Source organism: Haliotis cracherodii, unplaced genomic scaffold, assembly GCF_022045235.1.
Source record: "Haliotis cracherodii isolate W230 unplaced genomic scaffold, xgHalCrac1.p SCAF_8, whole genome shotgun sequence".
Classification (NCBI taxonomy): Eukaryota; Metazoa; Mollusca; class Gastropoda; order Lepetellida; family Haliotidae; genus Haliotis; species Haliotis cracherodii.
The window spans coordinates 48,331,042-48,346,899 of NW_027266341.1; the positions used below are offsets into that span (position 1 = coordinate 48,331,042).

General features: G+C 40.0%; 1 protein-coding gene across 2 annotated transcripts; it reads right to left on the reverse strand.

The window, feature by feature from the left end:
* Positions 1-909: 909 nt before the first annotated feature.
* On the reverse strand, positions 910-15,604 carry LOC139450436 (paramyosin-like). 2 transcript variants are annotated; one of them, XM_071232134.1, is made up of 16 exons: positions 15,349-15,604; positions 11,437-11,505; positions 10,540-10,596; positions 10,103-10,189; positions 9,268-9,434; positions 8,804-8,882; positions 8,211-8,456; positions 7,537-7,866; positions 6,875-7,091; positions 6,396-6,636; positions 4,654-4,849; positions 4,242-4,370; positions 3,378-3,749; positions 2,926-3,126; positions 2,439-2,600; positions 910-1,899 (listed from the first exon to the last, which is right to left on the reverse strand). In XM_071232134.1, the coding sequence occupies exons 1-15, from the start codon at positions 15,448-15,450 to the stop codon at positions 2,442-2,444; spliced, it is 2,652 nt and encodes an 883-aa protein (XP_071088235.1). In that variant the 5' UTR covers positions 15,451-15,604; the 3' UTR covers positions 910-1,899; positions 2,439-2,441. The 2 variants fall into 2 exon arrangements, with proteins under 2 accessions (XP_071088235.1, XP_071088236.1); XM_071232135.1 differs by lacking the exon at positions 11,437-11,505.
* Positions 15,605-15,858: the final 254 nt, after the last annotated feature.

Consider the following 15,858-nt stretch of genomic DNA (forward strand, 5'->3'; position numbering starts at 1 on the left):
GGATAAACAAACCGATTTGTATGGACCATTTGTGTCCAGAGTTGGTGTAAATGCAATTGTAATGGATACTTCGAGCCACGGAATCATCTGTGGTCTCACCATTGTTGTTTTACGACGCACCCAGCAATATTCCAGCTATATGACGATCCTAACATTCGGGATAGGATATCACGCAATCAACCAAGTCGTCGATCTTGACCGAAAGATCCATTTGGTCGTCCCTTCCAGAAATCCTAACCCGGAATCACCACGGGATTTAAAGCTGTACGACTGAACACAAACTCCTATATCTGATGTACCGATTCTACATGTTACAAAGCGTTAACCCAAACGAATAACCGATACATAGAAACTAGTCAGGTTTCCGGGTTATAATCCCACATTTCTGAAACTAATTATTTATTGGTGTCGGATGTTGTGATGTGGTTGCAAACTGATGTAACTAAACATGATGTAAACATCATTCATTCAGCACACAAGAGTATTGTTTTGAGGCTAGAGTGAGTGAGTATGGTTTTACGCCGCTTTTAGCAATATTCCAGCAATATCACGGCGTTTTGAGGTTTGAAGATGTCACTCGAGTCTGTTGTGACATCCGTTCCCAAAGCGATCGTCCCCATACAATTGTTCCCTATGAAAAGATGGTTTGCTTAAACGCCGCTCGAAACAATATGTCAGTTATAACACGGCGTGGTATTTTCTTGTTGAAAGAAATTCCAAAGCGATGTAGCTGGTAGACGTTTAGAGCACAAACATGAATCATAAGTGAGGCGAATCTAGGAATCGAACCAACGACCAGCCTATCCCTGCCCTAAGGGCATACTCAATTGACTATCTTGAGCAGAAGTAGGAATGGTGCTAAATCATGGTTCAGTTTTCAATGTATAATATAAATAAACACAGACAAAATTCACTGTTAGCAAAGCTGCAATGATCGTTTATTTGACGATGCGAATAGTTCATACACATGTATAGAAATTTCAATGTTTTTGGCTGTTTTAGACAAGCCACAATATCAAAACGAGTCATCCGGCTAACATGTATGTTACAACTGTCTTGTCATCAAATAAAAACAAAAAACAAGAAAATAATCGAAATACACTGTGAAATGGTCGTATTTGTACTCCTTGGCTGTATGAGTCTCGTAGCCATCTTTTGATTGGTTGTTGTCTATAGCGATGTAGCCAATCAGGATGTACCATTGCAGCAGCACGCGCATGCGTACAAGAGCTTAACAGTCCAATCGAATTAACTTTATTCTTTAAAAATCTCCGTATTATGCTGAAACGATATCCTGAGAAAAAATATTAAATTGTTTCTTTTTCTCACATTTTCAATAAATATCACAATGAATCTTTATAACATATAAAAGTTTAAATACTAATATTGCACTTGAAAGAATATTACAAGGAAGAAGATCAAATATTTTCAGCCGTGTCAGAGGGTCACGTGGTCTTCATAAGAGTTCTAAGAAACTTGAACTGTTTGAGTAAGTACATCACAAATTGGCAGTGTTGACGAATGGATACTATCACGTGCAAAATGTTCACATGGCACCGTCTACATTCGAAAATGCAAAGTAGTCACGTGACCCAGTCTGCACATGGTTTCAATTTGCCTAGAAGGTGGGTATCAACTGTCGAGGATGTTCTCGTGACGTCACGTCTCTTAGAGCCCTCTGCCGTGCCGAGCTTCAGTAACCATGGCGAGGAATATGTTTCCATGACAACGTATTGTCCCTTCTATGTAAAGTCCAGACACATGCAACATAAACGCATGGTTGCTTGCAAAACTCAACGCGTTGCCATAAAGACCAAAGAAATTTACACAGACAGAAGGACGGGGTTGCGAGTAACTTTGTACAATTGACGTCATCTACTTAGGTAGTTTTGACGGATCCTGAAACGAAACGAAAAACTGTCAGGAATGTACACACGATTTCATAAAAAGACAATGTTATCAACATCAAGGTGTGTCTGAAAACATTCTCTATCATTTTGTATGTTGTTTAACGCTGCTTTCAGCAATATTCCAACTAGATAACCGGTACTTTCCGAGATAGGAGCGAATGCTTCAACAAGTTGTCTATCGGAAATCTCCCATGTAGTCAGAACAGATCGAAAAATTATGAATTATGGAATGGGAATAAATTTGATGAGTGTGGCCACGTCAGGTATGTTGCAGCCAACTCCAGTCATGATCTCCATGCAATGGACACACTCTGAAACTATCATGTAGACCTGCAGCTTTTAATCAGTGAGCTACTCAACGTTCACTCAAAGTGAACAGACCACACTACCCGAAAAAGGTTTACTACCATTCAATGACAAACACTGGTGTCGAGGTGTCAAGATCACAGCGTAGGTGCATCAACGTTGGTTTTCACCTGACAACATCCCCTCTGGGCAGGATGGTTACCATGATAACAACTCACCTACCGTTTATATTCTGACGATTTTGACATCCCTTGTAACAGACATAGAGCGTGATCGTCTGACGGCGACAAGGTTCTTTTCAGCCATGTCGGCTCTGTGGTCGGCCTCCTCGATCAGCTGCTGAGCTTTGCGATATTTGTTCATTGTGAGGTTGGCGACATCCTCCTGCAAGAGCACAGATCATACATACTTATTCAGTGGAAAGTTCCGGGAAATAATAACAATATTAATAATAATAATAATAATAATAATGATAATATATAAAATAATAATAATAAGTTTAACACAGTGATGTTAAAGTAAATGATTTAAGTCACTTTTAATAACAATAATCCATACAACGATGGGAGATATCTTGAATGGATCTTAAAGGCGATATCTTAAAGTGGAACCCAGCGTCTAAACGACTCTACATGGGGCCTACTCCTCCTTGTCAGAAAGTATAAACTGTTACAGAATGACTTATCATACACAATATATTTTCACTTACGGATTCCTCGATCTGGCGTTTGTATGCCTTGACTTTCATAGATAACTGATCGTTGATGCTCATGGTTTCGGCGAGTATCCTGCGGTCATCCTCAGTCTGCATCTGGATCTCCTTGTACTGGCGCTCCAGCTTCCTGCTGGTGGCAAATGCCTCCCTCACACGTCTCTGTTCAGCCTCAAGCTCGGCCTCGAGGTCCCTGATCTGAAATAGCGAGTAAGTGATGCAGTCAGAAATGCTTTACATGCAGGAACATTCTTTTTTCTAATTTATCACTTTTTACCGTACATCCATTGATACGAAAAATATGTAACATCATTCACTGTTGCAGTTTCAGAACATCAAGAGTCGATATACAACACATCGTGAGTCGTGTCTTATTAAATAAATGTGTAGGCGTGCAGTACACCATGAGTAGGCTTACAGAACACCATGGTTAGGCATTTAGTACTCACCCTAGCCTGGAGTTTAGCAACCATCCTCTTGCCTTCCCGTGTGGCGAATGCCTCAGCCTCCTCCAGACGGACAGTGATCTCGCGGATCTCGATCTCGAGCTGTTTGCGGAGGCTCTCGGCGTTCTTGTAGTTCTCCTGTTCCTGCTTCAGCTCATCAGCCAGACGCACGTTCTCGTTGAAGAGTCTGTCGGCTCTCTCCTCTGCGGCTCTCTGGGCGTTGATGGCATCCTCCAGATCGGACTGCATGGCGGAGATGTCGGCCTCCATACGCCGCTTGTCGTTGCTGAGGGCGGTCACCTGGATCTGGAGCTCGGACAGGCGGGCGTTGGCATCATTAAGCTCGTTCTCGGCATTCTTGCGGGCTCTCTCGGCCTAGGAGGAAAACCATATAATGTAGGCTGTTTTCAGTTGGAACAATGTAATTATGTCTTGGTGAGGTTAACTTTGTTACAAATGGGTTAATATTACCGGAACTTAATCATTTTGAATATGTCTGTACCAAAGTACTTGATATTATTGTTCTGAAAGTGAGTACTGATTAAAGATGACAGGATGGACACAATTTTTTTGATACCAACTTCTTTAATACTGTATTAAAGAAGTTATTATCCATAAAATTGTGTCTATCTTGTCATCCATCAATTTCTAAGTAATGCCTACCAAACAATTTAATTGATTAAAGATGTCTAATTATTTTTGAACAGCGTAATCAATTGAGGTACTCTGTTTCTTCATATGTCTCCATCATTTTAATTCATCAAATCACATGTGTGCCTCGACAGCGAATCTATATTACAAAAACAGCACGAGCTGCAGTTGCTCATGTATCTTATGTTTGAGATGATATTATGCCAAGGTACTCACGGCTTCAAGCAGAGACCTGACATCCTCAACCTCCTGCTGAAGGGCAATACGCTTCCTCTCGGAAATGGAGAGTTGGCCACGGAGGTCATCAGCCAGGCGGCGCTCTTCTTCAAGAAGAACTTCCAGCTCCTGTAGAACACACGGACAGACACGGTAGTGACGAGTGGTTGGAGAAATATGTTGGTGATGGTGTAAGAAGCTTGGCGAATAACACACGCGTATAGTTTTGGAAAGATTTGGAAACAAAATGGCAAAATGGGTAAGTTACTAGATTAATGGTTGAAAGCATTGTCACCAATCTAACCCCGAGTCAGTGGATTTAATACGACAGTTGATATCTTTGAAAAACATTTAGATATGTCCATCATTTCCAAAAATATGTATCAGTCTGAGAAACAAGTTTGAGTCCTACCTTGACTCTAAGCTGCAGAGAGCGGATCTGTTTAAGGTATTCAGCATTAGCCTTGTTGGCGTTGTCGAGAGCTCCCTCGAGTTCCCTGATGTCGGTCTCGTACTTCTTCTTGATGCGAGAGATCTCGGTCTTGTAGCGGGTCTCAACCTCGATCAGGGTACGCTGGAGCTCCTCAATAGCACGGGCACTGCTTCTCCTGGAAGCGGACAAAAGGTGATGGTCAGTGGATGGCCACAGGCGAAGTGGGCTCAGTGGATGAATTTATGGGAAGTGGTCAGTGTGTTGTCACGGGTGTTGGGTGGATTGTCATGTGAGTTCGCGTTGTTTAACCTCACTGCTTTGGTATAGGTGGTGAATGATTCACCTTCATCTGTACTAATTGATATACCAAAACAATAACTCGTCACGATATGCGTGAAATATTGCCGATATGACGTAAAGCATAAACTCACTCACTGACTCACTCACTAAAACAATATATAAAATCAGCCATCGATTTAGAATAACTTTGCTGTGTATACATCTCTCTTATTTCTTGGTCTGAAGTCCAAACAAAGAACAACCTGAAACATGTTCTGACTCGTGGGGTATGTCTAACTGGATTAACTAAAAACAGACATAGGTGCATGATAATAAACACAATGTCGATAAACATGAGGAAGTCACGACATCGTGTCTGGACAATGTATTTAGCAATAAAATCTACGACAACAATACGACCACCTTGAATTCGATAGAAGGTCATTGCAAATGTCACATTAGTAATGCTTACATCATTTCCTTTTCGCTTATGTCAAGAATTTCGGGGCGTATATCCATTATGACACAAGTCAAATCACTAGTCTGATCCGAAATGTAATCCCGATCCGATCCGAAACAAGCCAATTTGCAAAGAAACTAATTTTTAGCCACGCAACGTAGAATCAGAACAAAAACGCTATGAGGGACAAATACCAAAGGGCAACCTTAAGAGCCTACTGCAGATGTTTGGTGCCAGAATATCAGGCACTGACGTAAAGGAATTCCAGAAACAACCTTCCAGGACATGAAGTCATACCAGCACCTGTTTCCGACTGTGTAGCATTTGATTATATTGGAGAAGTTAGGCTGTAGGAATGTACGAATGCTCTGATAAACCAGTGGTTAGAACGATACAGATGTTCGCCTACTGTCAAAGTACTGAAGGATTTCGCCTCACAGAATTCCTTTACATATCCACCACAGCCTCCGTTATAAATAACCGACCCCAAGAATTCATCCTTTCACAAAAGTCAATTGTATTTCGTTTCAGTCTGTAAATATCATGCAATGTAAAGCAATACCATTCTAGGAACCGAAGGTCCTTCAGTATGCAATAACAATGACCCAATGCTTGTTTGCTTGTTTGCAACATGAACTTTAGAAGCAACCAAACATATATACCCTGGTACAGTTCGTTGAACATTTTGTCATCAGTTTGAGAAAGGATTAATTCATATGTTATTTCGTTGAAATCCAAAATATTAGACCATATGCTTCAGTGAAATGTTTGGTTGCATTAGCGCTATATCAGATGGAATATATTTGACAATATTATAAAGGTCCGCTTCATCCAAACGGTTTCTACAACTTGATAGTTTTACAACAAGTGTCAGATATATAATTGACAGTCATATGACAGTCTCAGCGTTAAGATGTTAAGCTCTGTAGAAATTCATTCCGTAAAGGGAGAAAACTCTCTCAAGGTATACAACTCTTCGCACCTGATGTTGTCGATCTCTTCATCCTTTTCTCTGAGTCTGTTCTCCATGTCGATGCGGAGCTGGTTAAGAGCGGCCTGGGCAGCGGCAAGTTTTCCCTCGGCGTCCCTGAGAGCCTCCTCGGTGTCGCGGAGTTGGCTGGCAAGGGAATCGCGTTCCATCTCCAGTTGGGCACGAATCTGACGAAGCTCGTTCAGCTCGCGGTTGGCGTCCTTCAGAGCAAGCTGGGCCTCGCGGAGTTGATCTGGAAGGAGGTGATTGGAATTAAACTTTTGTTCTAGGCATTGTGATTTAACTACTTCGAGCTGTTTGCCTGTGCTTATGGAACTTTAGAGGCTGAAGATCATTTGGCTCAAGATCTTAGCCTTCATCATGTTATGCGAGATATTGCAGGTAACATTTGACATAAAGTCAACAACACAAATTTGTGTGATCATGATGAACCAGTGACATACATTGAAGACCAATTAAGACTAACGCACCCGAAAGGTTCTTGTTTTCTCTCTGAAGGTTGTCATTGCGCTCGGTAAGCTCAGCGTTGGCAACTCGGAGTCTGTGAACCTCAGCTTCCAGACTGGCCTTCTCGGCTCTGAGAGCGGAAACTTCGGCTCCCAGCTCATCGCAGCGTCTCTGGAGGATTCCGTTCTCATTCTCCAGGGTACGGTTCCTCTTGGTGAGATCTTGGACAATAATTTGGGTCTAAAACAAATGAAAGAAAGACAATGATAAGATTTGCTCATCTGAAGTTATTAAAGTTTATAGAATTACGAAATTACAAATTTGATATATGTAGGACAACAATAATGTTTCTCTCATGCACAACTTCAGTATCAAACAGAACATTTATTCCATCTGAAAATAACTCGATTGTTGAAATTATCATCAGCGAGTGAATTTCTCATAACACCGCTTTGAACAGTATGTCAGTCATATCACCGCGTATCATCTTGAGTGGGAGGAAAACCGGAAGTGATGATGGTCTTAGACGTTGTCTATACATAGACTCAATCAGGGCTAATCTGATTCGAGATAGTGTAGGAAATAAACAAATATCGAATATAGCGAACCAAAATGCCATTTAAAGTTACAAGTACTTAAAGGCCAAAATGAATTCGTAATATTGACTGTTATAATTATCACTTACATTTTCGAGTTCAATGGTGATTTCTTTGATTTCAACAGTGAGTTTAGCTTTGGTCTTCTCCAGGTTGTTGTTCCTGGCGCGAAGGGTCTCGCATTCATCCTCCAGCTGAGCGATTCTGGTGTTGAGTCTGCGCCTGAGCTCTTCCAACTCTTCGGACTTGGCCATCAATTCCTTCTCGAATCTAGCCTTGAGAGCGGCGAACTCGGCGTTGACCTTGCTGAGCTGTGTACGCAGGGTAGAGGCAGATTCGGATTCCTCTTCGTAACGGGCGTTCAAGTTGTCGTAGTCGCTCTGGAGCTGAGAAAACTGCACCTGCAGGTTCTGTCGTTGCTGTGAATAAAGATAGGTTTGTTTAAGATGTTGTAAAGAGAATTGGTAAAGCCTTGTAATTACATTAAGTTAAAAAATGCGAAATATCATTTATAAGCTACTAAAATCAATGGATCGACAATGTTATCATCAGCCTGGGTTATCTCTAAAGATAAAATAATAAACCGCCTCGCGAAAACTATCAAACATAAATTTACAAATAGTTTGATGTCATGAACATTAAAATGACTATTTCGAACAACCAAGAATGTAAAAATGATTGGTTCCCCACATGATTCGTGATTCTGTCGTTTTATGTATTCCAAATTCGATTTATTTGTAGGTAAATAATATTCCATTCTTACCCTGCTCTCGTCATCAAGCTGTCTCTTGAGGTCATCATTTGAAGCTTGAAGCTGAGACTTGGCCTTGGCGAGAGCGGCGTTGGCGCTGTCGAGTTCCTGCACTTGGTGCTGCAGATCGAAATTCTCCTGTGTAAGGCGCGCCTTGGCACTGTTGGCGTCGGTCAGCTGACGGGTCAAGTCATCAACTTGGAGCTTAAGGCGGTCCACGGATCCCTGGAGGCCATCGGCACGGCTCTCGGCAGAACTCTGGTGAAGGGTAAAGATCATTTGTGAAACAGGTTGGTAAGCGGTATTCAGCTCAAGTCCATGACACCTGAACCAACAACACCTAGTCTTCATGGGCTCTTAAGTTTATGCTCTATGATAATATCAGTCCAAAATAATGTAGATAATAGAATCTGGAAGCCCCGTTGATCATTGAAATTATATTGAGTCATCCGTAGTGCGAGACAACTGAAGCGTCGACATTAGACCAGCGTTGTGGACAAGGGGCCATAACTCAAAACGTTTTATTGAGTTAATGAAAGATTAACAAGGTTTTGCTATGGTAAGTAATGAGAAGAGACAAGGAGCTTTCTGCATGTGCTGCTTACCTTTAGCTTGGCCAGGGAATCGGTCATACCCTGAAGGGTGTCGATTTCGATGATCAGCTGATGCTTCTCCTTCTCGACTCTGGAACACAAATATACATGTCATTAGGATGTGCAAGTACAGCCAATATACCTGAGCCACAACATGAAAACATACAAACGGGGGAATTATCGTGAACACAGTTTTTCGAGAATGTTATCATGCAGCGTGTGTCTGCAGCAAAGGGTTAGTGAGTAACTTGTTTAAACATCTCACTCAACATTATTCCAGCTTAACTACGGTCGCCTGTACATAATCGAGTGACGATGAAACAAACTAGTGATTGATATTATGAGCAACGTCCAACGCCATCGGGTTACGATGACGCGCAATCCACCGAGTCACCGAACCTGAGCACCCGATGCATTTAGCCTCCTCATACGACAAGAAAAAACTGCAATGGTAGTGACTGTTAGGATGTACTGACCTGTTCTTCTGCTTAGTCATGTACTCGAGTTGGTCAGTGAGGTCGTTGATCGTTTCCTGGTTCCTCTTCCTAAGGCTGGCCTCTGCTGATTCATGAGAGATCACAGCAAGCTCCAGGTCCTTTCTCACCTTGTTCAACTCGGACTCCCGCTTCTTGTTGATCTCGATCTGAAATAAGCCATGGGGTCAGTTTAGTATACGAATAGGGTCATCTTAGTATATTCACATACCATTGATCAGCGTCCTCAATCGTCGCCGTACCTATATGCTGAAGGTATCCATAATTTTCCCGAAGCAAGGGAGTTAACTGGTTGTAAAAGTCCAATTTCCATGTAAAACTCTATCGGTAAAACATGGTACAGGTCTTGCAGTTTCATATGGCCTATGAATGCCATCCTCCCAAGGCAAGAGAGTTAACTGACTGAGTAATTCCCTTGCCTCGGGAAGATGGCATCTATAGGCTAAATGTAACTGCCAGACCTATAGCATTTTATGCATGATTTGAATACAACTATTTAATGCTTGCTCCAACATTGTATGTATACTTAAGGAAAACACAAGGGAGCGGAGATAAATATTACGAAATGTTAACAGCTCCTTTCAGAATAATTACTTAATGACCAATATAAATTCCATATGGAATTATTCAAAACATATACTTTCCAATATCTCATAATATACAGAATAAATAGAATTGTATTAATGCCAACTCGAAACTTTGATTTAACTTTCCCAATACAAGAGCTCCAACTACAAGCATGGGGTCCTCATGGGTGGCTGGTGCCTCTCGGGGGATAAGATATGGTCAAATACATGTATTGCCATGGGGCACTGACCTGTTGAACGGTAACTCCTCCCTGCTCCTCGAGTCTGTCAGCTACCTGATCATACTGGAAGGTGATCTCAGCCAAGTTCTTCTCAGCCTGTTTGGGGAAAACACCACAGATCATATATGCGTTATTGTCCTTTTATCTTTCATGTCTTTTTTTGTCCTTTGTTACAGTTTCTGTATGTTAGGTGAAAGTACATTATGCATGCACTATAATTGGTTACCATTTTCAAAATTTTCAGTATGATTATCTTTCGTTCAAGTTGTGTAATTTATGGTATGCCTGATTGTATTTTCAGATTTCAATAACACATGTTAGAATGGACACATTGTGAACTTAAGTTTACGGGGCGGTTTCTTGACCATAATTTATAGCAATTCTTCATGGATGTATTTAGCTCTGAAGAATCTTAAAGGTCTGTTGATGAAGCAAGGGCTACCTACCCTGACACGGCAATCTCTCTCAGTATCAAGGGCATCCTCCAGCTCTCTGATGCGTGCCTAGCAACAGGAAGCACCATGTATATCAATCTATCATCAATACATCCGACAATAACAGAAACATCAGAATATCAATATCATTCGTGCTTTATACTTATAAACCAAAAATGTTAGAAAATGAAAATGCTGGTAAAAAGTATTACAAAATAAGCAGAAAATGAAGATATGTGCAATTAAAACTTGATTTTCTGTGATGATGCCAATTCATACACATATAAACATAATTTTTTCTGTAATTTAAGAGATATAAATAAAATTATAAAATACATGCAACATGTCAATACGAATAAACATTCTTATATGTAGTACAAAATTGTAAATATTAAAACGTCATGCTACGAGCTACATACTACAAAATCAAACAAGACAGAAAGCCTCTGCAATGAAGGAAGATGTCGTTGACATGGTGCTTTAAGGTCATCGAGGTGATGACATATACATCAGTGGTGTTTTTCGTGGAAGACAAACAACGGGGGGTTCGTGGAATTATTGGTTCTGGTGCAAGGAAACATTGTGTGTGGTAACTCACATCTACTGGAACATTGTGGCCTATACCAAGAGCAGAAATGGAAAAAAATGGTTCATTTGTTGAGAATATACTTGAGGGGGATTCAGGTGTAGGTGATGGTCGGAGGTCAGTTAGCCAGTTAAAGGTTTTACTGTAATTGCAAATTTAAATTTCCCAAACAAAACTACTTTTCAATTTCTGAAGGTGACTCTGATTGACTCCGACCCTATCAGCCTGTCAAGCGGGCGTTGATTGGTCACAGCAAACCTCCCTAAAGGGAGCTAACTGTAAAGATGGGAGAAAGAGGGCCACTCGTTCCACTTACACAGTACCTGAAACCTATGTTCTTCGTCTTGGGCAAACTGTCGCTGGGTATTGTGTACACGTGATTCGTTTACAACCTGAGAGCAAAGCCATTGTTGGAGTTAGTGCAAGAGTCGGACAGCTAGAACTAGACTCAATGATGGCCAAGGCTGCCTCACTACAGACATCCACAACACAAAACCTTGTCTTAACTGGCTTAACACATATTAACACAGTTTCTGCCGTGTATATTTGTCAAATAGAAATAGACAAATATCAGCGTTAAAGTTCTTTTCAAAATATTTTGAGGGATCCGTTGACAATAAAACAAACACAACAACCCGTAAAGAAGTTTTAACATCTGTTTAACATTTGTTTCGATGGTATTCACTAAACATTATTCTCTGATGGAACAGGATTTTTTTCACATTTAAGACAAGGTTTTGTTGATCTACAAAGACAAACATGAATATGCAATAACCGTTATTAGTATACAAAATAATGATTAAATGTAAATGAATAATATCCAATTAGCATATTCAAGCAAACGAGTATGTATGTTGTAGCAATATCATAACAAATTAAATGTTAGTTGTTGATAAAACATTTAATTTAGTACAATTTGAAAAATGTTTTTTTAAAAGAAAGTTTTGAATTCAAAGATTTTAAGAAAGGGTAAATAGGATTTATACCAGGATAACTTCCCTTTCAATGTTTTCAGTCCTCACTCGTGAAGAATTAACAGTGCAATATGTATTTATCAGCATAGATGGGATACTGTGTCATTGCCCCTTAAGTATTGTGCATTGAGTCGACCATTGGAATTGTGTTTCTGTTGATAGTTGTGTTGATAGTTGGGTGCAAGGTGGTTTTAATATGACGTCAACTCAGAACAATATTGATGTTGGTGCATTGCATTAAGGTTGCCTCACCTTCAACACAAAACGACTGATTCCTTGTCAAATTGATTCTGGTCAGTTAAACGGGTATCTGTATATTTGTTTCGTCTATGTATTTGGCATATGTGACTCAGGTTGTGTTTTCGTACTTCCTAGTCAGAGATATACCTCTAATCCTAGATGTGATAGATGATATCAATGTAATTGAATGATAATAAATGTTATTATTAAATTATCTTACACGAAATCAGAATAATCTTAAATGTAATCAGCCTAATCATTTTGCCGTTCTCATTGTTATATCCCTGTGTTGACTTTTCAACCTAGGTAATACAAATGATATATAAACAGAAGCATTAGCGGTTCAACAGGTGGCCATAACAACTGCAAACATAAATATAATTCCTTATGTATTTGGGTATTCTTTACAAATCCGTCGCCTTTTTCCAGTAGCAGACGTCTGAGACAAGTTCACGTCTGCTGAGTACAAGCAGACGAGACAAGCGATGATTTCAACAGATACCTCCGGCTCCGTTCAACGTGGGTGAACGGGCCCACTGACTAGCCAGGCGGCCCATAAAAGGAGGCACGGTGCCTATTAATAGCAGAAGGCTGCGCCCTCTCTACAGACGCGAGGTACTGGTGCTGTTTTTCACCATCACAAAACAGACAAAAATGTTTGATGTTTTGTCAACAAAACACAGTGACGGATGAACGAATACACGTTTGGGTCTGGTTTCTATCCTGAGCGCATTGGGTAGATGAAGAAATCCTCCATTAAAATCCAATGCTAGGTCCAACTGACGTGCCGCCATCTTGAACATAATCCAATATATTGCAGGTGTATCCATTTTCCACGAGAAAAGATATTGTAATCCAGGTCTGCGTTAATCCAAGATTCAGGAAAAAGTCAAACTGAAAATTTACTATTAAAATAACTGAATGTATACAGACAGGTTGGGTAAGGAGAGGGAAATTTAGTAATCCTATCCTTATGGAGTATATACAGTTAATTCTAATCTATGAGCAGATTTATTACATAATTTAATTATATTACTCTCAACTAAAGTTTGAATAATCCTAACTCTGAATAACCTTTATTCATTTAAAAAAATATATTAAATTATTCAATTGAAACTGAAACAGATCTATATTGAGTAAACGTTCTTTGGTGTTACTAATTGATTATTCAATTATAAAATCAAGATGGCGGCCCGGTGTATTGAATTACGGAAAGACGAACTGGAAAAGGTACGGACGATGTCGAAGTGAGCACATATGCCTCCATGTCAGATTACCTCAGGCGGGAGGGACTCGTTGCTAGGAGAAAGTTAAGTAGGAGGCAGAGGATCTATATTTAGCGCCCTGTAACGGTACACCAATAGATAATTCCCGCTAGCTACTGGTGCTCATCTGGGATGCCCAAAACAGGAGGCCCCGACATAGGTCATAGCATGATGACGAAGGGGAATGTGCTGACTGCAGTGTTTGTCTCGCTTAAGAAAAAGATGTAACCATTTGTGTCAGCAAATAATAACAACTATGTCTCTCGGCGTTTTCTTATAGTCTTTTGCAGGAACCATAATCAGGAATGGGAACGTTCTCAGTGTTCAGAATAACACTTACACGTTAATGTCATTACACTATTCTTCAAATATGTTCATACCCTTAGTTTTGGAATTCCATGATATATTAATTATCTGTGATTTATTTAAATATATTTAGTAATATCATCTTATGATTTAATATTCTTTATTCGAAAGAACAATTTGCCTTAATTTCTGCCATTCTGTGTATTGCCAAGATAACAGTGTATACGATTGCGCCACAGTAGTGTGTGTTATCAGATGTATGGTAGAAACAGATGCCCTCACCCCCGTCCCCGCTCCCCTCTGTTCCGACCCCGCGTCAAGCGGAATGAAAGATAAGATAATCAGTGCGCCGCATGCTTCCTCTTAAAGGCGAATTATGACGTCAGTGTAAACAGTTTACGCTCGTCGCGAGTGACCGTATCTAAAGTTCTGTTTTTCTGCCACATACACCTCAGTGTGTTATGCCAAGTTTACAAATATTTCCATTTTGTCTTTAATTTTCCGACCCTTAAGCATCTGTAGAATATCATTTCAACTAGATAGATTAACAGTAATTCATCTCTTTTTCTTGCATTCGAAAGTCAGTGATATGATAGTTGATGTCAGGTACTATTTTCGAAATTGATTCCCGGTTTTCATTCCAGCATCCTTCCTATATCCATCCTTCCCACCCCTCATCTTTTCCATTTTTCCCCTTTCAAGACAAAAAGCTTGCTCAAAGCAACACCTATGTACAATATCTGCTGTTTTCATCTCCGAGCTCCTTAGGTGTACGCAGTGCATGTGTACTGATAAAAACAAATTGCAATGTTGATTCTTATCAGCTGATCAAGGTCAAAGGGTTAGCATCAGATAGCAATCCCAGTCAAAAGCTTGTTAATGGTTAAGTTACATATATAGCACATATAAGATGAACATAAGCTAGAATGACCTCACACGGTCAGCTAATCAGAACTAGATCTTCGCTGAGCTGTTAATAGTTTAATGGTTATATGTTACATACTGCAGCGATAGAAATAATAAGCAAGAAATAATAACGTCAAAACGAAACGAAAAATACAGCTTTGGGTTGTATGAGTGTACGAAAGTCTAGTTACTCAGAATAAGAACCATTGGTTCACGGATCTCTATGCTTTTGAAGTCGAAGAAATACTATAATATTCTTACGAGTCTACAATCTGTATTCAGTTCTGTCACTTACCCATTCAATTATTATATCATGACTTTAGCATTTCAATTGTTCACATATACTTTCATTTAGTACGAATATCAAATCCAAGAAACATTCTTATTGTACATAATCATCATTAACTCGCAAACCATTTAGAATGGTTTCCAAACCTCAAAGCTGGACTTTCGGTTGAAAAGTAACAATATAACATGAACAATAGTGATTACATTTGTTATTGTGAATTGTTATCAATTGTTATCACAAAAGTAATTGTCCTACCTCAAGTCTGTTCTGGGTGGCGGGTGACGAGCCCCGGTAGACATTGTAGGAACGGTGCGAAACGGTACGCACTACCTTTGAAGATACATCCCCGTAGTCCATGGTGACTTATAGTTTCACTGAGAAACACACAAAAGTTATTCAAGTAATCAACGAAAACGGAGCGGATGATCCCTCCTACTGCTCGGCACCAGTACTAGCTGACAACTGTACTCGAGTCAGACTAGCTTGAACGCCCGAAAGAAATTCCTTAAATACCCGTTACCTACAGTTTATATATTTCTGGTCGGCCGCTAGGTGGCGCTGAGCGGAAGAATGCTCGCGTGTAATGTAATATGATACCCGCACGAGTCAAAGAAGGAAAACCCCCCTTTCCTTTTCCGTTATGCCGCTCGCTTAATTTTGTAAAAATAAAACTTGGAATTATTATTCGAAATAAAGCTGTGATTTATGTATGTATGTATTGGAGAAAGTTTATTCTGTGTTTCTTTAATATCTTGCAGTGTTTTA

Bases quoted from the DNA above. Each gene is read 5' to 3' on its own strand.
- LOC139450436 (XM_071232134.1), bottom strand. From the start codon at position 15,450: ATGGACTACGGGGATGTATCTTCAAAGGTAGTGCGTACCGTTTCGCAC. The intron at 10,190-10,539 runs GTAGGTAGCCCT...TTCCCCAAACAG, and splicing joins AGAGAGATTGCCGTGTCAGG to GCTGAGAAGAACTTGGCTGA. The intron at 2,601-2,925 runs GTAAGTGAAAAT...GTGCTCTTGCAG, and splicing joins AACGCCAGATCGAGGAATCC to GAGGATGTCGCCAACCTCAC.